The sequence below is a fragment of the Pagrus pagrus genome, assembly GCF_965226575.1.
Source record: "Pagrus pagrus genome assembly, chromosome: 23".
NCBI lineage: Eukaryota > Metazoa > Chordata > Actinopteri > Spariformes > Sparidae > Pagrus > Pagrus pagrus.
In genome coordinates this window covers 8,736,873-8,757,672 of record NC_140205.1, presented here as the reverse complement: position 1 = coordinate 8,757,672, position 20,800 = coordinate 8,736,873, and the positions used below count along the sequence as shown (strand labels likewise).

The 20,800-nt window shown below is 45.3% G+C and overlaps 1 protein-coding gene across 2 annotated transcripts in view; it reads left to right on the top strand.

The window, feature by feature from the left end:
* sema3aa (sema domain, immunoglobulin domain (Ig), short basic domain, secreted, (semaphorin) 3Aa) overlaps positions 1-20,529 on the top strand; it is a 74,069-nt gene extending 53,540 nt beyond the window's left edge. For both annotated transcript variants that reach the window (XM_084345751.1, XM_084345750.1), the window contains exons 2-17: positions 1,956-2,116; positions 3,807-3,869; positions 7,296-7,415; positions 8,241-8,331; positions 8,429-8,548; positions 10,938-11,080; positions 11,337-11,451; positions 11,552-11,621; positions 14,292-14,436; positions 14,538-14,757; positions 15,460-15,551; positions 15,666-15,707; positions 15,935-16,092; positions 17,589-17,656; positions 17,754-17,902; positions 18,463-20,529. In XM_084345751.1, coding sequence (XP_084201877.1) covers positions 1,958-2,116; positions 3,807-3,869; positions 7,296-7,415; positions 8,241-8,331; positions 8,429-8,548; positions 10,938-11,080; positions 11,337-11,451; positions 11,552-11,621; positions 14,292-14,436; positions 14,538-14,757; positions 15,460-15,551; positions 15,666-15,707; positions 15,935-16,092; positions 17,589-17,656; positions 17,754-17,902; positions 18,463-19,188 — 2,481 coding nt within the window. In that variant the 5' untranslated portion in view covers positions 1,956-1,957 and the 3' untranslated portion in view covers positions 19,189-20,529. The remainder of the gene's footprint in view (positions 1-1,955; positions 2,117-3,806; positions 3,870-7,295; positions 7,416-8,240; positions 8,332-8,428; positions 8,549-10,937; positions 11,081-11,336; positions 11,452-11,551; positions 11,622-14,291; positions 14,437-14,537; positions 14,758-15,459; positions 15,552-15,665; positions 15,708-15,934; positions 16,093-17,588; positions 17,657-17,753; positions 17,903-18,462) is intronic.
* The last annotated feature ends 271 nt before the right edge of the window (positions 20,530-20,800 follow it).

Genomic DNA, 20,800 nt, shown 5'->3' with positions numbered 1-20,800 from the left:
ATGATGGCTATTTGTATACATTTTCTGCTATTGCTCCTGCTATTGGCTTGTGATTATGAAGACATGCGAGTATTAGAGAATGTTGATAACTTTTGATATAGCTCAACAAAATGGCTATGACAATGCTGAGCAACTGACTCTGTTAGCCAGGTGTATTAACAGTTAGTTACTAAATCAAAGTTTGTTTGTTTCACCATCATCATAGAACAGTTAATAATCTAGATACATCACCTTAAAGTTTAGTTATTTATTACTAATTGCTGCAGACAGCTGTATTGAATAAACACAACAGTATTAAAAATAAGTCGCAACTTTCTTTCCCTCACTTTCAAAACAAGATCAAGATCTTTACTACACGAGGCGGTGGTGCTCATACCGCTTTTGTCCACAGGGGCCGCCAGAATCAACCAAAAAAAGCTCCTTGTAGCTGCTTTAAAGGTGCAATATGTACAAATGTATATATCTACTGGAGTTAGCATGCTAACCAGCTAGCCCCGGGCCTGAAAATCTCTCTCTCCCAGTCGTCCAAAGCTCCTGTGGTAGCGGTGTAGAACCAACACTCCTCCGGTTGTCCGGCCAGCTGCACGGCTAACTGAGCTAACAAGCTGAGAGAAGCTACATGAATTGAAATGAATATATTCAGATTATAATGCTTTAAATCAGATATTCTGGATCATCCAGAGATTCACTTGAACACTGAAGCCTCACCAGTTACACTATAACTACTATAAATGAACCATGTTGTACTTACATGTGCTGTGACAAACAAAATCAGGAGGTTAACTTGGTCTCAGGAAGGGAGTGTGTGTCTTTGTTAATGTAATACTATTACTGTTACAGCTGATGTCGGAGGTGACGGAGCTCATCTTCGGTGATTAAACATTAACTGACTGTCAGAGGTCGGACTTGACTTCAGCCCGTCTGTAAAGTCTTGTGCTGGTCTAGATTGGCTGCATGTTGTTATACACTTAAGGACTTTGTACACCTGAATGGACCAGAATTCCACGTGCTTCAGTGTTGATTTACATAATAACCCATTTACAGCGACATGCCACACACTCATAACTTACTGACACACAGTGTCTCCCCTGGCCCTGAACTCCATATGAATTATTCAACCAATCACACGGCTGAACAGTCTGAACCGTGTCCCTGATTAGGACATGCTGTGTTCACTTCAAAATGTCTCACGCTATACCTGACTGACGTGTGTCTGAACGGAAGTGTGTGTGGAAAAGCAATTATGGAAACGTGGAAAATGTGATTTTTAATACAAGAGGGCATCTTGATTGCGGAAACACTTCAATTCCTTTCTTTTCTGACGCCCGAATTATCAAGCACGCATGAAGTTATTTACACTTTTTAACATTAAAGAGAGAGAACCATGTACTTAAAGCTGCAATATGTAAGATTTGGCCACTTATTAAATTCATACTCAAAACAAATAGAGGGCAGCATATCACCAGAACTACCGCTAACTGCTGCCCTAAGTTAGTTAGTTGCGCAGCTACCGGTTCGGACTGGGAACTGGGGGACCAGTGTTTACGCCGCTAGCACAGAAGTGGACCAGGACGGGCTGTGGCTAGCTGGTTAGCATGCTAACTTCAGTACATATATCTCTGCTACATAATACATAAACATCGTAATCTCAAAACTGCTATTTATTCACATTTGCTGAGAATTTAATTAATTCGTGAGCATGAATTCTCACATAGAGCCCCGTTAATTTTGGCAGCACTGGCCTGCATATTTCAAGTATGAATAATTTGCTGCATATGTATTTTTTACATCATTCCTGTGCACACAGTCCTCAGCTTTAGTTCACTAACTTTACTTTATGCAAGTTCTGTGACGTGCACATGTGGAGTCTGTTTCCTTCATTTCAAACTGTTTCTTTAATGATCTTTCACTCATTTGTCAGCCAACACTAACTCTTCCTCCTCCTTCCCTTCCAGAGATGTTAGAGTCCAGTAACCTCGTCACCTTCAACGGCTTGGCCAACAGCTCGAGCTACGACGCGTTCCTATTGGATGAGGAGCGAGGGAGGCTACTGGTCGGAGCCGAGGACCACCTCTTCTCATTCGACCTCGTCAACATCAACAGAGACATGAAACAGGTAAAAGTCAGATGTGCGCTGGTTAATTGTGGGAGCAGTTTGCCTTATTTTGTAGGTTTTTGTGAGAACTGAATGCAGTTCTCCTCTCCTCTCCTCTCCTCTCCTCTCCTCTCCTCTCCTCTCCTCTGGAGTCCATTATACCATTTCTGTCTCCCCTCCCACTGTCTCTCAGTCCAGACAGGGCTGTCCATAACTTCATTACACCACCTGGACTAGGTTAACAGTCTTTTTTATCAGATTGGACTGCTTTCATAGACACACAAAACTGACACAGACTTGCTTGCAGGCTGCTGAGAGCTGAGCAGGAGTATGAAAGTGCTGAAAAATACATAGTCAATGCAGAGAGAGAGGGAGCTTGTCTCTGAATTCCTTTCGCCCTTGGCTCGGATGTGTATTTTTTTTCCCTCCTTTGTTCTGATCTTTGCGTCATTACGAGATAAAGACGAAAAAAGCAGTGATTAAGCAAATCTAATGTAATTACCCTGAAATGTACAACGCAGATTCCCGAGAGAGGACAACTCAGCTGATCTGGGGAGGAGATAGAAGTCAAGGGATAGAAGGAGCAACGTGGACGTAATAATGCATGTGCATACATTTCCTTTGTCCGTGCACATCTGTGTGGCCCCCAGCGAAACAGTGAGCTCTATCGCACCCAATTCTTGAGTATATAATCACTTCCTTACAGATCGCACATGCAGACTTGTGCGTGTGTTTATAATTTACGTGACACCAGGGGCCACAGACGGATTTGTCTTAAGGACGGGACAAAGCCATCGTTTATTTCACAATGAGTCCCGTTTCTTCCAAAACAAAGTAGCGAAAAGTCCTTCTTTCTCCTCATACTTGAAGTGAAAAACAGAACCATATGCTCGGGATTTGAACTGCAGAAAGGACTTTAACTTTTAAACACTATAATTTGAACCAGGAGCTGTTTAGGCTATACGTTTTGGGATGCATGATATGGATTTTTTTTCAGCTGATACTGATAATAATTGCCTGCTTCTCATGGCCGATAAGAAAACTGATTTCTTTACATTTTTTTATTTTTAAAGAAGTACAGCTCTAAAAAGATTTGTTGCGTTAGAACCTCCAGACTATCTTCTCCTTCTTCTTCTTCTTCTCCTTCTTCTTCTTCTTCTTCTTCTTCTTCTTCTTCTTCTTCTTCTCCTTCTTCTTCTTCTTCTTCTTGTTCTTCTTCTTCCTCTTCTTCTTCGTGAATTTTCATAATTGGATAATCTTGAAGCGAGATAATCTTGAATATCCTCACATGAATGACTCGAAGACGCTGTCTAGCTCGCTGATGTACAGTCCTGTATAAGTTTCTTGATTTATTCTGACTTGCCTATGCCCGTCACCATGACTGAAGGCAAGGCTTGAACTTTGTATCCCCCATGAAAGCAAGTTAAATTGGATGAATGTAAATACTTTGATTACAAACTGAAATATTCCTTCATTTGTCCAGAAGGACCTTATAATTCATGATTCTTTGAATAGAGAGAAACGAGGAAGTGAGTAACCGAGGAATCTTCAACATAAATACATGACAAATTCATAATCATTCTCCCGGAAATGTACAAATCCCGATTTCCTCTGATTCACCGCATTGACTCACTGTTTCATGAACCAACATGTAAATCTGTGCTCTCCTCCTCCAGCATAGTATGACTTTGTCACTCTCTCATTTGCACAGATTGCGTGGCCCGCCACCCCCTCCAAGAGGGACGAATGCAAGTGGGCAGGGAAAGACTTTGGGGTAAGTCCACACATGCAAGATGGCATCATCATTTGCGCTCTACAATTTTTTTCTTCTATTTTTACACTAATTATACGGCTGGCCTGTGCAGTTCCATGCAATTCTTCAAATATCTCTGGGATGCATGTTTTGATGGAAATAATACAGCTGAGGAGAAGTTTGCCTGGATCCAGCAAAGGATCCCAGCTCGGATAAAAATGATTTAACGGTAGACTGTACTCTCTGCAGGCCATCCCCCCACTAATAACATGCTGTACGACAGATGTTTGGTCACGGAAAGGTGTACAATGACACATTACCTCTGAGGTTATTTGCTGCTGTTGGGAGTCTGTTTGTGTACGTGCCTCAGAGAGTGCGCATATGTGCATATTTATGTGGGAGTGCATTGTTTGAGTTGTCGTTATCTAACGCGGCGTGTTAGCTCACATGTGCCATTCTGCACAAGTTTGCTGAGCACATACTGTACGCCACCAGCTCCGTTTGTGTGCACGACGGCGGCGGCGGTGGTGTGTTATCTTCATGTTGCTGTTTGGATAGGCCCTCTCCGTGTTGTATCTGATCTTAATTTCATGGCTGGATGAGTCTGGAGTGCATCGGCTGCAGGGTTTTAGGATTATCCAGAATTACGACGTCCCTTTTTAAATCACAGAGGTTTTAACCGAGGTCCAACTCCGGCTTTTTCGCCGCACTACACCTTCGCTCCGTCGCACAGTGGAACAAAAAATGTGTTCTGGCAGCACAGAATCGCACGAAAGCACAATGATGAGGTATTTGCGTGCTGTGAAAATGTTTACTCTGAAAATGAAGCGGTGAGAGTGGAGACGGAGTGCAGCATGGAGGGACCTTGATTAGGACATTACTAAAGCATTCAGAGCTCCCAAAGTGATGCATTTCTCCAAAACCGCAATTTACAGCCGCAGAGCAAATGTAACAGCTGCCCTCCAAAATGCCTGATGGCTGTATCATTCTCCTTGGCAGGGCGAGTGTGTAACACTGCCCAGGTTGTTGCATTTGATTCAGTGAACAAAGGGTTCAGATGCTGGAGTGCAGATTCACTGATGTCATTTGCAATTATTTCTCCAGCTATTATGGATATTAAAGGGAAAATAATAGTCCGAAGTTATCCTACATTTCCAATGCATTTTCCATATTCAATTAGGGGCCTCAGCATAATCTCAAAATTCACTCAACTCTTCCAAATATACACAAACCCACACACAAATCTGTCCACCCATTTCTCTCGTTGGAAGTCATCGCCGGTACTCGGCCCAAAGAGAGTCATTCATTTCATCCAATAATGACTCATTTATCCTCTGTGGGTGTTGTGGTTTTCACATAATGACATGGTTTGTGATCAGGGAGACCGTTTTTCACCTGGAGGGCAAGACAGGGCCGCGTGTTTGAGTGACTTGCGTAACTAACGTCTGTCAGTGGTTTAGGTGCGACCTACCTACCACATAGCTAATGAGTCTAACTCGAAGACAGCTGTGTAAAATCCTAAACAGAGCTGACTTTTGGGGCGGGGGGGGGGATTATAGGAGCTGGTGAAATGCCTATAATAAGGGCGTGAGAATGATGTGGGGGGACGTGCGCTCCTGCTGTTCAACGGGAGGAAACACAGAGGGTAAAGTCGTTAAGTTACACAGTCGCAAAGACACAGAGAAGTGCAGGGCTGAGGTCAGCCACAAGACATTTAGTTTAGTCTTCCCCTGTGGACTGCAAAAGTTCTGGTTCTGAAATCTGTTGTACATCGGGCTAATGATAACATACACAGTTGGAAGGTGCTGAGTGCTTCAATCGACCCCGTGAGATACTTCCAGCATGCTACAGTATAACATGATGTGTATTACAGCGAAACCAAAACTAAAATATTTGGGACATTTTGGAAATGTTGCAGCTTTTAATTGAGTGTATATATATCTTCCCATCTATTGTAAGTCTCAGTAAGAAAGGACTTGGAAATATGCTAATTTGCTTTCTTGAGATGTAGACGAGAAGATCGATACCACTTTTTGTTTGGAAGCTGTAGCTAGCTTAGCACAAAGACTAGAAACAGGGGGAAACAGCTAGCCTGGCTCAGTCCAAAGGCGACACACTCTTGTTTGTTTAAATATACAAAAACCAAAGTACAGAAATTACGAATTTGTGGTTTCACAAGGTCTTTTGTACGGGACTTTTTCTTGGCGGGGTGCAGTGACTTGCAGGAAATCACCACCTCGGCAAAGAAATAGTCCTAATAATAATAGCCTATTATTAAAAAATACTAATAGGCTGATTTTGTCAGAGCATGGCAGAGCCAGGGTAGCTGTTCCTCTCTGTTTTCATTCTTTATGCTAAGCTAAGCTAACGGGCTGCTAGCTCTGACTGTGTAGTCTCAGCAAAAGGAGAACAAAGACTGGGAGCTTAAACATGAGTTTCTGCCTTTTTCAATAATAGCAGGAAAAAAATCTGGATTTTTTGGAAAAGGTTTGCGGTGCGCGATGCCAGAATCAATTTGTTGTTGCACTGGAAAATGTCATCACTCAAACCTGAACTCCATTGTATCCATTTGTGTCTCATATGTGAGACATCATCAAACCATCAAACCGAGATGTCAGTGAGGTTTTAGGAGCCTGACGAGACGCACGTGTAAAAGAGAGGAAGAAAGACGGATAATTTGGCTGTCTGCATGTGATGTGATGTGATGTGATGCGTGCGCTGCGTTTTCCAAATCCCCGACCAAATGTGTTCTTATTTGTTAGGTGGGATGTTCAGTGTGTATTTGTAATAAGGCAAACCCCGGGCTAATCTCTTAAACACATGTGGCCAAATCAGCTCCTCGAGGCTGCTAATAACACTCCTGCATTAACCAATCCCGTTGATTAGCACTCTAATAAACAGTCTCACACCACTGGGACTATCAACATGTGCTGGAGAGCCAACCCAAACACCCCTCAGTAAATTCAAACATATGGATCATTAAAGACCTGATTTGACTTACAGGTGGGATTTCCTTGAAGGAGACTCAGTTTCATACAGCGAGTCTTTTCCAAATCAAGTGGAAAGTCCCGGCTTTACAGGGAATTCCAACAGAGCTTTCCTCTGCTTCCTATTAGTCTTTATTTTCAGTCAGTTTCTTCTCTATTAAAAGTGTCAGCATTATTTTCATAAAGGATAAAACTTAATTTAAACTTTATGATATGTGGAGGTTAATGCTCGCAGATGCAGCCTCTTTTATAAAAAAAATCCCCGAAAGTTTAACTCGCTTTACAAGGCTATATAATATATTACGCTGGTAGGATTACCACATAAACAGAGACGGATATTGCAGACCCATGAATGTATATAAATGTATTTAAATCTCTTTGCCAGCTGTGTGTGTCTCGCAGTATAAGCTTTACACATTAGTTGGGGGTTTTGATGTTCCTTATCTCATTCCTTTTTCAGAGAGAGTGTAATAACTTCATCCGGGTCCTCCAACCCTACAACCAGACCCATCTGTACATCTGTGGCACAGGAGCCTTCCACCCCATCTGCGCTTTTCTGGAAATGGGCAAGAGGGCAGAGGTAATGCACAAAATGTGGGGGTTTTTTTCTTCACATTTAATCAGTTATATATATGCAAAGGGTCATTTAGAGCTCAATTGAGCTTTCATTAAAGCGTCTGGAAATGTGACAACAGTGTTATAGTAACTAATGAGAGAGAAAGTCCAATAGTGTTTCCCCTTTAAAGAGCAGGCGGCTCAAACACACACACACACACACACATTTTTTCTGTCGAGCGCAGCAGTAATCATTCCTTACATTGATTATCTCCTCATCAGTGTTTTCTTTTGTGCGAAGACGTGGAAAAGAGTGGTAACTACATGGTTCGGAAATTAAACAACCTCTCCCCCACATAAAAGTTTAATCAGTCATCTTGATGAAGGTCTGCAGGTTAATCAATGCACCAGCATGGGCTCTGCAGTCCGACAATGGAGAGGGGAATGGCTGCTCGCACCATGCGGGTTCTGAGTAAAGAGCACCCTGCATGACTTCACTTGAGTTTAAAGTGGTGTTGTCAGTAATTGATTTGAAGTTGGGTCTCTCTTTTGTAACTTTTCTTTTAATATATTCAAAGAATCTGAGTTTGAGCTGTGCATTTGCTGCTACTTTACTCCCCATTATTCCTTCCATTCCTGCACAGTTGCAGACACTAAAGTTGTTCTGTAACCAAAGTTATCAATGAAAAAGAGAAACGGATCATAACTCATGTGTGGCCTGAAGTTGTTGTGCAGTGTGCTAAACTGAGGATTGGGTGTAATTTGAAACACAGGCTATAAATGCACCTTTAGCCGGGCTTAATGTGGCTTTCATTGGCCTCATGTTGAACTCTGACCCTCTCCACCGCAGGACAACATCTTTCGACTGGCCTCGCATTTCGAGAACGGCCGCGGGAAAAGCCCCTACGACCCCAAAATGCTCTCGGCCTCACTTCTGATCGGTGAGTTTGATCTCTGCCTAGATTAGTTCCAGGAAGTGCACACATTCGATTCAGCGCCGGTCATTTGTTCCTAACTATTTACTTCTCTCACTGGCAGATGGAGAGCTGTACTCTGGCACATCTGCTGATTTCATGGGAAGGGACTTTGCTATTTTCCGTACCCTGGGAGATCATCATCCAATCAGAACAGAGCAGCATGATTCAAGATGGTTGAACGGTAAAAAAATAAATAACTAAATAAATAAATAATCAGATTTAGCATGGGAAGAAAGTATAAAGGTTTGGGAAAAGTTGTGTTTTAGTCCCCAAGGGATGCATTTCCTGAAAAAAGTGGATCTGTGTGTTTCTTCTAGAAATATAGAAGTTTTGGACCATTTTGGAAATACGCATATTAGCTTCTTCAGAGTTAGACAAGAAGATCAATACCACTCTCATGTCTGTACATTCAATTAGAAACTGTAGCTGGCAGCTGGTTAGCGTAGCTTAGCATAAAGACTAAAAACAGGGGGAAACAGCTAGCCTGGCTCAGTACAGTGATGACAAATTTCAGATTTTTTTCACCGCACCCCGCCGAGAAATAGTCCCAAATGTAACCTGCATGAAACAGATTAAATCTGTTTTCATTCTTTATGCTAAGCTAAGCTAACAGGCTGCTTGCTCCAGCTTTAAATTGAATGTTGTTTGCATTGAATGTCGTCCCGGGGTTTTGTCACTGTAGTTTACTCAAATAAGTCGCCTCTCCTGGTTTTTTTAAGGGGCCATGTGCATCTACAAGCTCGCAGTGGAAGCTGAAATTGTGTTCAGACTGCAAAAGCTAGATAATATACATTTCCGAACCTCACAAACTCCAACAAACTTTACTATTAAAGTAAAATTGGACACTTGTGGCCTGCAAAAACCTCAGTACAAGGAGAAAGTAAACCCTTGTCATGGAGCATTTTTAAAGAAAGAACACCACTGAGCTTTTCAAACAGGCTTTGAGGCATTAAATTCTCTCACAAGCTTCGAGTCTCCGATCATTTCCATTCGCGGGCAGACATCAGATATCAGAGCCCATTCACAAAGTCACTGGATTTGGCCTGCGCTGGTAAGATTACCGCGGCAGTGAGGGGTTATTGACCGTTCAGTCTGTCTGGCTATCTTTCGGCACCGCGGAGGACTCGGGGAGCCACAAAAGGTCAGTTTGAACCTTTCCCTCGAGCCGTGCCATCCCTTTTCCCCCCTCTTTCCCACAGAACTAATCCGCTCTCAGCTGTTTTCCTGTAGTGGAGTCAAATTCCTCTCAGTTCCTCTCAACCGGCCCCCCTTTCTTCCTCCCCCCCCCCCCCGAGCGCCATCAAAAAAATCACAAACACCGCTCTCTGCAGCGCTGATTGCTGTGACATATTAATAAAGAGCGATTTAAAAAGGAGGAGTCATTGTTAGCGCCTTAATCCCCATCGATCTTTCACCTTGTTCAAACAAATACACATGGGGGATTGTATCCATCCGGCCCGGCAAAGTCCCAGCTCCTTCTCCCACAAAGGGGGGATTGTAATTGCATGGATTACTGGGATGGGGGATATTCTATTGAGCCTTTATCAACAAGGTTACATGGTACTCAAATGTAACAAGAGAGAAACTTGGGAATGAATCCTTAATAGCAGTCGATACTGAAAAGGATTTAGGGTTAAACAGTGGCTTTGGCTTTGCTGGTCTCGAATCGAGCAATTTATATACACGTCTCTCCACCCTTTAATGCCCTCGCACTCAACGCCGAGGTTGGATTAAACCTCCGCTGAATAAAGTGGCCTTTTGTCGGGATTTAAACGGGATGAATCGTATGACCTCAGCGGTTGGCGACGCTGGCAGAAGCCTGTTTTTGCATGCGAGCGCACGCAAGGTTAAATTTACGAACGTGCAGATTTAACGGTATATTCACGATGGAGGTATGAAGCGTGTGTGGGGTACACATGATTCATACCAGAGGTCTCGCACCCTCGCAGCGCTTATAAATCTGCTTCCCACTTTGGCCACACTTGTCTTTTTCACAGCTACTCTATATCCTTAAGCGACCATGCAGGCGTAACATGGCACTGCTTGTTTCTCCGCAGCTAAACCCCCCGAGCTTTTGGACACAGGCTCGTTTTACGCGTGACGACGCCTCAGTGACTGCGGCCACTTTCCCCCCTCGGTCCCCTCTTTCCCCCTAGAAGAGTTATCCCGGGCCCCGAGGCCTCGACCTCGCCCCGTTTAGCTTTGATTTCCTCTCGCGCCCAAAGTCGGGATAAATGTATTCGAGCGCTACCCGGGACAATCAGAGCCATGTGTGTTTTGTGAGGATGTGGTCTAGAGACAGGGGTTATGTGGGATTTGGACTTGGAGTGCTCACTTGGGGTAAAGTCAGATACTGTAACAGCAGGGTGTAAAGTGAATGGCTGTTATTACTGAGCCGTGACTGGAGAATATCACGGGGGATTGGTTTCGGAGGTGTAAAATAGGGGTGAGAGGATTGCCGTCGGGGCAGAGGTTGGATCGTAAAGTATATTATATAGTATATTGTAAGTTTGTCAGTGCGACTCAAGCGTGTAGGAACAATGTGTGTGTTTTTTTTTTCCCTCCTCTAGACCCAAGGTTCATCGGCGTGAACTTGATCCCAGAAAGCGACAACCCCGAAGACGACAAGATCTTCCTGTTTTTCAAGGAGAACGCCATGGACGGAGAGCACACTGGCAAGGCTACCATCGCCAGGATAGGACAACTGTGTAAGGTAACAACACACACACAAACAAAATCCTTACCACAGAGACTCATGTTCATTTCTTACATATCTGCATTAGGGCTGCAACTAAAGATCACCTTCATTAATGTTGGAAAATTGTGAAAAATGCTGATCAGACTTTCAAAGCGATTCAATTTTCTTTCGACCGACTCGTTGATTCATCGACTCGTTGCAGCTCCAATCTGCCTCTCACAGAAATAATCTTGTGGAAATGCATTGAGTTATTGTGTTATTTGTATTGCAGAACGACATGGGAGGTCACAGGAGTCTGGTGAACAAGTGGACCACGTTCCTCAAGGCCCGGCTAATGTGTTCAGTGCCCGGGGTCAACGGCATTGACACACACTTCGATGAGCTGCGTGAGTAGTGTTTTCTTTACGCGTACGCGAAGAGAAAAAGCTGACCTCACACGCTTCACAGCTCACCCCTCGCCCGTTTTTTTGCTTTGTGTCGTTGCAGAGGACGTGTTTCTGATGAGCTCCAAGGACCCGAAGAATCCAGTTATCTACGCCGTATTCACCACATCCAGGTACGGATCTTTTCACGGTGACCTCCAAAACTCTCAAGTAGCTTGACAGACGCGGGGAGAATCACATTTGTTTTGTTGCCGTGTTGCCTGGAGATCAGGCGGAGATGATATATATTCAGCGGGCGACCGTCCTGCACAAGTTATTTCCTCTGTTATTTGAAAAACACACGCTTCATATTTCCTTTCAAGAATTCTTCCTATTCACATCCTTTATTCCCCTTTATCTGTAATTTCCTAACCGCTTTGAATGACACGGCAGGATGCAGGCAACTGAGCGTGCCCCCGTCGAATTCCCAGACAGCGCTCCCCGTCCCGTAATCCACTTACAGGTGTCTTATGGTTGCACGGCTCCCCTCCTCATGATTGCTTTTAGCCGATTCCCCCCTTTCCCCGCCTACCTGTCACCCCCGCCTTTCTTTTTTTTTTCATTGAAACCTTGGCAGAAGCTTGTAGGGAAATCAGATTATGGAGCAGGAGGGAGCGAGAGAAACACGATATTCACTCAGCGGGAACGCACGTCTCGCCCCTGGCCGCCGCCCCAGCCTTGAATGGGGTTTTCAGAGGCCGGGTGTGGCTCTATTGAAGCATGCGGAGAGGTGAAGGCAGATAAGCGAGTTGAAATGGCACAGATGGTGGCACTTATCGTGATGATGATGAATTTGCATTTTGGGAAAGGAGGAGGGAGGAGGGGGGGGTATTTTGTGTCCAGTAGTGTCTCTGACTCGCTTTGAAAGGAGGACAAACACTTCACCATCAATCACCGCTAATGATAAGACGGGCTGAATGGAACGGCGGCGCAAGCTAACGCGTACCGACAGGCGCCTTGCATCACTAGACCCGTCCGGCTTTTCTCTGCTTTCTGGAACGCATTCAAAGCAAGAGGTCGGGCGTGCACCTACGTACCCGCGTGTGTGTGTGTCTACTCACACACACGCACACACACACGCACGCTTTAAAATTCAATTATGGGGCATTGAGGAATTAGAGTGGTTTAATTGGTTTTCTAAGTGGCCGGTTTTCAGAGATGAATAGAGCAGAGACTCGGAGGGACCGGCTTTTAATATCACTGCTTAATGAGGCACAAAGAAGCAGCCACTGACAGATCAATGTTTGATCGCGCCCGTGTTTGCGTGTGTGTGCGTACGCGCGTTTACCCGGGGTCGACTGAATCCCTCAGACTGTGTGTATCTGCACAAACACGTGTTGGCCCTTCTTCTTAAGCACAGATATCGGAGTGTCTTTTTTTTTTTTCTCGTGCCCCAGGAGTTAATTGAATTTCTCTGTAATTAACATTTTCAAATGCTAATCCATTCATCTTCCACGCCTTAGCGAGTACTGTCGGCTGCGTGTATGCCAGCCACATCCCTAATTAGTCTGATACAACTTCCCATTGCAGTCAGCAAGACAAAGGACGTCCCCGAATCTTACTGAAGCGTTCGGATCCTGCGAAGGCGAGCGACAAATTCAAATCTGCCATCTGTAGAAAGCAATAAAAGCTGACGAACGAGCGTCTAACCTACACGCAAATAAACACAATTTTAAAAACCGTGAAACAGATCGCCTTCATGTCGGCTGACGTTAATGGATTCGGAGATTTAAAGGGTAACTCCACCAATTTTACAGGTCTTGGGGAGTACTGTTGCATACAATTACAATTATAAATCCTTTTGTGGCTCCAGAAGAAGCTGCATGTAATCTGATAAATTGCCTCCAGTGATGTCACTCGGTGGCTAAGTTGCATTGTGGGTAATGTAGGCGCCAGGTTCTGAAAAAGGAAGAAGAATGTGTGGAATAAAAAAGGTGATATCGCTCGTTCTGCTTTATTGATTTTAATTGTTTGTTTTTAAACTGTCCGCGAGTATAACGGTGTTATGGGAGTGCAAAGCTAAACCATCTCACTAGATTACCCATAATGCAACTTGGAGCCAATGTGAGATCACTGGAGACAATTTAACAGATCACATGCAGCCTCCTCTGGAGCCACAGAAGGCTTTTTTTCACATTTGCAGTAGTTTCTCCCCTGTAGACCTGTAAACACACTTTAATGTGTAAAATTGGCGGGGTTACCCTTTAAGCAGACAGCTTATTTGTCTCAGTCTCCACATGAATATTTTAATAACGCGTTCGGAATATGTACATCATGGAATATTCGTCAAATCCTCCACTTTAATGAGTCACCGCTCAGATTGCTGTCTTCTGGACGACCTGGGTCGGAGCATGAACAGAAATGAAATCCACATCATTCCCTCTTTTTTTGGCGTGATTGATTGACCTTCGCCTGCTTTTTGGACGTCGTCTGGCTAGTGAAAGCAAAAAAAAAAAAACCCACCCATCTTGGCTGGAGCGTTTTTGCAAAAATACTGAAGGGGGATTTCAAATACTCCGAAGCAGGTCTTTCGTTTTGTTGGTGGCGTGCCCAAATTCCTGTCTGTTCTCAAGAGGCTGGAAGCAATCAGAGTGAAGTTCCAATCTGTCATTCCTGTACTTAGGTAATGACAACCTTGCTCCCCTCCGTCTTTGTGCGCTGAAGGGTCATTTTGTTGTCTTTCTTCAGTATTTCACAAGCTCCTAATCCCTGTCTTGTGACCGATGATTCCTGAATCCTTTTCTGTTTGTCTGCGCCATCTTTCTTCATTTCACCGCTCACTCCCTCGCTCTGTTTCTCCACAGTAACATCTTTAAAGGCTCAGCGGTGTGTATGTACAACATGGCAGACATCAGGAGGGTGTTCCTGGGGCCCTACGCTCACAGAGATGGACCCAACTACCAGTGGGTGCCTTTCCAAGGGAGGGTGCCCTACCCCCGCCCTGGCACTGTGAGTCACACAGTCCACAATTACAAAGATTTTTACAATAGGCACACGGAAAACACACCACAGTCTAACAATTCTTGATTTTTTTCTGATTTGACTCTCAGTGTCCCAGTAAGACATTCGGCGGGTTCGACTCCACCAAGGACCTCCCCGATGATGTCATCACCTTCGCCAGGGGTCACCCAGCCATGTACAACCCAGTGCACCCGATAGGTGGGCGTCCCATCATGGTGCGGACAGACGTGGACTACCAGTTCTCCCAGCTGGTGGTGGACAGAGTGGAGGCGGAGGACGGACAGTATGATGTCATGTTCATCGGGACAGGTACACAACTGTACAATTAACTTTAATTATTAGCAGAATGTGAAGAAATAACAGTTCTAACATTATGTCAAAGTCGTCTATGTACTTGGTAGCAGAGATGTCTGCTCAAGTTAGCATGCTAACCAGCTAGCCCCAGGGCCTGAAACCAAAGCAGCAGTCCAAAGCTCCTGTGCTAGCAGTGTAAACACCAACACTGCCCTGGTAGTCTGGCGAGCTGCACAGCTAGCTGAGCTAACAAGCTAACAGTAGCCACAGTCATGAATGTATGAACAGAATACAGTTAGCAGCAGTTAGCAGTTACTCTGGTGATATCCTGCCCCCATGTGTTGGGAGTGTGAATTCAACAGATGGCCAATACTTACATATTGCACCTTTAAACAAATTTAAACTTTTGTTTGTGTGTCCAATTCCATTCCATCAAGTTAGCATGCTAACCAGCTAGCATTGTAAACACCAGTGCTCTGAGCTCCCAGAGGTAGCAACAGGTAGCAGTTTCTCTGGTGGTATACTGCCCCCTATTTGTTTGGAGCACCTTCTTACATATTGCACCTTGAAATATGGTGTAATCCAGTGTTAGAAACATTACAGTGCTTAGCAAACATTTTACAGTTGCATCTGTATTGAAATAACATTAGTAGAAGACATTAAAAAATGTAAATATACGATCAAAATAAACGTATATGAATGTCTATATTGTTTCAGACGTGGGCACGGTGCTGAAGGTGGTGACGATCCCCAGAGAGAGCTGGCATGACCTGGAGGAGGTGGTGCTGGAGGAGATGACCGTCTTCAGGGTACGACAATGAAAACTGAGTGTTAACAACAAGAAATGAATCCGAAGCCTATAAAAACACCCGTGATGTCTGGATGCGGTCGTAAAACAGCTGTATTGTGTTTTTTTTGCGCAGGAGCCCACTCCCATTACGGCCATGGAGCTGTCCACCAAGCAGGTATAAACTCGTTTTCACACATAATCATTTATCGGAAAGTTGTTGACAGGGCTGCAAGTTCACGCGGAACCAAAAAGCGCTAACCTCCGGGCCTTTAAGCAAACACTGATATCCGAAAACAAAGATATCTAATGGTCCTACTGAGAAACAAACCCACAACCACCTTCTTTTTCCACACAGGAATATAAAATTTTTACGTCCTCGCTCTTTCTCTTCTGCTCCCACAGCAACAGCTGTACCTTGGCTCGGCCCTGGGAGTGTCGCAGATGTCTTTGCATCGTTGCGAGGTGTATGGGAAAGCCTGCGCCGAGTGCTGCCTGGCCAGAGACCCTTACTGCGCCTGGGACGGCACCGAGTGCTCCAGATACTTTCCCACCGCCAAGAGGTAGGAGCGTGCGCACACACACCAAACAAATCTGTGACCTTTATTTATGCTCAGCGGGGTTTGCTGAGCCTGCATGCTTTCTGCCTTTGTGTTGCCGTCACGCACACACCTGGGAGTTATCAGTGCACCTGCAGTTGGCTTTAAATGCTTTGCTCAAGGGCATCTCAATATACAACCCTGTTTCTGTGACCTCAGACCTCCACCGGCTTATTAGCAAGTGCAATTGAGAAAAAATGAACACGGTAGAGGCCAGAACATCTAAACGTGGAAGTAATCTGGAGTCGGGCAGAAAATACAGTCATTAAATCGACAGAGGTGCAACCTCTGCCAGTAACAGTTGTTCTGAGCTGCGATGCCATCAACCTACAGCCAAGATGCTCACACACACACACGCTGAGCTATAAAGAAACACACGAGTATACATCTACACAACCACACACACTCTAAATTATAGCCAACAGGAGCTGTCTGACCGCTTCACCCTGCAGCCAGGAGGTATGAACATACACGCCCTCAAATTACCCTCTGCTGTATCCAGCGGGATTAGGCTGACCACTACAGCCGTCAAACACACACACACACACACACACACACACACACACACACACACACACACACACACACACACACACACACACACACACAGCACTACACCCCTGCATCTCATTCATCCAGAACTTCTCACACCAGCAGAAGTAGGCCAGTGGGTATACTCCAGCTTGGCGGGGTTACAGAGGAGGTGGCACACCCCGTGGTTAAGGCCAGGAACCGGCTCCTCTCAGCTCTTCCTCCAGCGCTGCAAATATTTTCCCTCCCAGGCCCCGCACGTGCTCAGACGGCCAAAAGAGACAGGAATGTTTAGCCCGGGAGGAGGTACACGTGTGAGAAAGAGACAGAAAGACGACACATACGACACAGAAGTCAGGAAGGAGGGATGTTCGTGCCCGCTTTTGGTGCACCGACCGTTTCGCTCCATCTGTTTCCGTTTTCCACCTAATGGCTCTACGTACTTTCCAGGCCTCGCCTCACCTTTGGCTTACCCCACCTCTTCTCCCCGCTTTGATTTTTACAGCGCCCATTAGAGACTTTAAAAAATGACCATGACAACTAGGAGCAGGGGAGACGTATTCAGTCAGGCCGTGAAAACGCCTCGCTAAAAGCCGGGTGACATAGTGGACTTTCATGTTGCGAGCGCGCTGAGTGGGGCCGCTTTTACAAGGCTTTTCAAGGGCGAGACAATGCCGCATGTGTTTCATAATCTCGGCTCATCAGAAGGAAATGAAGCACGCCGTTTCATTGCTCGGCAGGTTTATGATTTTTATACTCCGCCAGGGTTCAGTTTTTTCTCCCTAATATGTGATTTAACAGTGGAGCTGAAGGTTGAATAAACAGCCACTCTCTAGTCCTGAAGCCGTGTGGATTAGCGTTGGGTAACATTGCCCCCTAGTGGTTGAAATTAAACAGTACAGTACATTAACTTCCATCCTTCTTCTCAGGCGAACCAGACGGCAGGACATCAGAAACGGAGACCCTCTTTCTCAGTGCTCAGACCTTCAGCATCACGGTACGTTAATGACCACACGTGCACGTACATCTACAGTCTTTCCTCTCCTTGCCACACACTTCTCATTCATCCTGTCTCTGTGTGTGTTGTCCTGTAGAAGACACGGACGGCTTAGGAGGCAGCGTGGAGGACAGGAGCGTGTACGGCGTGGAGAACAGCAGCATGTTCCTGGAGTGCAGCCCCAAGTCTCAGCGAGCGCTCATCTACTGGCAGCTGCAGAAGCCCAACGACGACCGCAGGCACGAGGTGCGTATGTCGCGCAAACCCCACACGCTGCACTTTGAGGGATTTCTCGATTTCAGGCTAATTAAATCGATGTAAAAAAAACACATCTGTGCTGAAGGCTACACCTTTCCTTCTCCGGCTGTGTTATCATGGTAGGACCTCTTTGACCTCCGACCTCAGTGACTTAGACAGGGTGGTGACCTCGTGGGTGTGGATGTTTAGATTGACTTTTGACCCTGTGATGTAACCAGTTTCCTGACTTTCTACTGTGGCTGTATTTGTCTAACCGGACGAGCAGGGTGTGTGGTTGTGAGCACTGGCGATATGAAGAAACACAACCCAGGAAGTTTATCAAATGCAATCTGCACAGCTGGTTTTAATATTACAAGGAAGGATTTTAGCTCTCGTGGCAACCATCATTGTATCTTACAAAAACATCTTTTTCACCAATGCCTCAACATCCTCACTGCTTTAAATCACGTGGGCTCTGTTATTCACTCAGTCAAGTTACGTGCTGTGTTTTTCTACCACTCTTCTTCTGATTGCTGTTTATTTACGTTCTCTTCTCTGTCTTTTTTCAGATCAAGCTCGATGACCGGGTGCTCCGCACAGACCAGGGCCTGCTCATCCGGAGTCTGGCCCAGTCCGACACAGCTATCTACCACTGCCAGGCCGTCGAGCACGGCTTCATCCAGCCTCTACTGCGCCTCAACCTCCAGGTCATCCCCGCCCAGAAGCTCGGCGACATCCTACCCGGGCTCTCCGGTGCGGCGGGCGGGGTCGGACACACTGCCAAGCACCGGCTGTGGTATCGCGACTTCCTGTCTCTCCTGGACCACCCGGACCTCAACAGCGTGGAGGAGTTTTGCGATCGAGTTTGGAAGAAGGAGCGCAAGCAGAAGAGGGTGAAGACGCCGAACAGCAACGGTCAGAGTAAACCTGAGAGCACCGGCGGCACCAACTCTGGATTACAGCCTAAAGCTCCGAACACCCAGAGGCAGCAGGCCAGTCCACCACAGAGCAGGCCATGGCACCAGGCTGGAGCTCCGACAGTGGACGGGCCAGCACGGGGCCAGAACAACCAGAGAGCTCAACAGAATCTGGGTATGTTGAGCGGCCAGGCTCCTAAAAACAACCAGAAGACGCAAAACGGCCAGAAGGGGCAGGGCAGCGCGGCCGGCTCTCAGGTCGTAGGGGGGTCTCGGGCGAGCAGCCAGCACGCGGCCAAGTGGAGACGGATGCAGGAAAATAAGAAGGGACGCAACAGGAGGACCCACGAGCTTCAGAGACCTCCACGTAGCGTTTGAGGAAAAAAAGCACAGAGATGATGCAACCAGATCGACACACAAGCACAAAACAACCATCCACACATATATACACAAGCACATTCTGTAGATTCAGTGACCTCGCCATCACAGCAGCAGAACAAAACCCCGTAAAAACACAGCGACACACACCTCTAGATAGAAATACATAACAACAGTAAAGCTGTCATCCAAGGACGCATACATAAAAGTACCTGTGAAGAGGAACAGAGGACTGAGAAACTGGAATGCATACTGTAAATGTGTGAGGATGCTGCCTGGCAGACACTCCAGCCTCCTGTACATAAGCTACTAAAATAAGACTGGGACGGAAAAAATGTTACGTGAGGTGTTTGTTGGTGAGCAGATGGACTTAATGCCGAGAGACACGAAACAGATACGCAGACATTTACGGATTTATGGCATCCTGCTGCCCCTCTTTGACCTGAGCATGTGAACTGTGAGATAATGTACATGGAAATAAAAAAAAACTCTTATTTTGGAGGAACTGTTTGAGGGGGGAAAAGGAGCTCCCCTTTCAAGTCGAGACAGACGAACAGCGCCCTTACAGGAGAAAAAAGGGAAGGGTTGCGATTCAACCTCGAGGCGTGCACAGCTCGACGGTGGCCCTCACGTTGTTAGACGCATTGTTACATGCAAAAAAAAAACTGCAAAGTCATGCCGCGGCGGTGGGGAGATCGTGCTTCGTCATAACATTCTCCACCCGAGGCTGGGAAAAGCATCGTGCATGTTGTTGTCATCAATGTTTTAATAAGCTAGTTATTTTATGGGATTCTAGAGGCTTTTTTTTTTTTTTTTTTTTTTACACCCTAAAAAAAAAAAAAGTTACATTTTTCTTTTATATTTACTTTTTCCTTTTCCGGACCGGTGCTTCTATTTTTGCGAGGCAAAAAAAAAAAAAAAAAAAATCACAACATAGTAGTCTCATTGTGCATTATCCCTTCTGCTCTCTCGAGGACTCTGTGTAAGTTATTATGTCGTCGCTTCTTTCTGGGATTTCTAGAAATCCGGGCACGAATTCCAGTAGTAGGCTAACGCTAAAAAGCCAGTCTGAACTAGACTGCCAGTTGTTTTGTGTACATATATACAACAAACTTAACTCTCTGTGTATATACAGTACATATACAGTACAAGAACACCACTTGATTATTATTTATTGCTCATTGTTTTGTGAAAGGGTTGCATTTATTTTTGATATTATGGTATTTCTGGCTCATCAATATATTGGAGAAAACAACGGCAACGGCGACTAAGGAAACTTTCGATGGACCAACCGGGTGAAATCGTGTCCCCCTGTGTGCGGATGAAAGGTTTTGAACTGGAGCACGAGTACAACGATAAGCACAATTTTGTCTTTTTTTTTTCTTTCTTTTTTCTTTCTTTCTCCCGCATCCATCCAACATGTCTTCATTCATCCAGTAGCCATTACGTGTAAGATAATTCCCCAATCTGAAAAACATTAGCTGTGAATCTCTGTAAGAAATAGTGGAGAAAAATGTTAAATCTAGTCTGAAGGAGAAGACACGTTATACTGCATGTGAATGCTACCTACAGTAAGTGCATCTTTTTTATCGTCTCTTTACGTGTTTTGTGT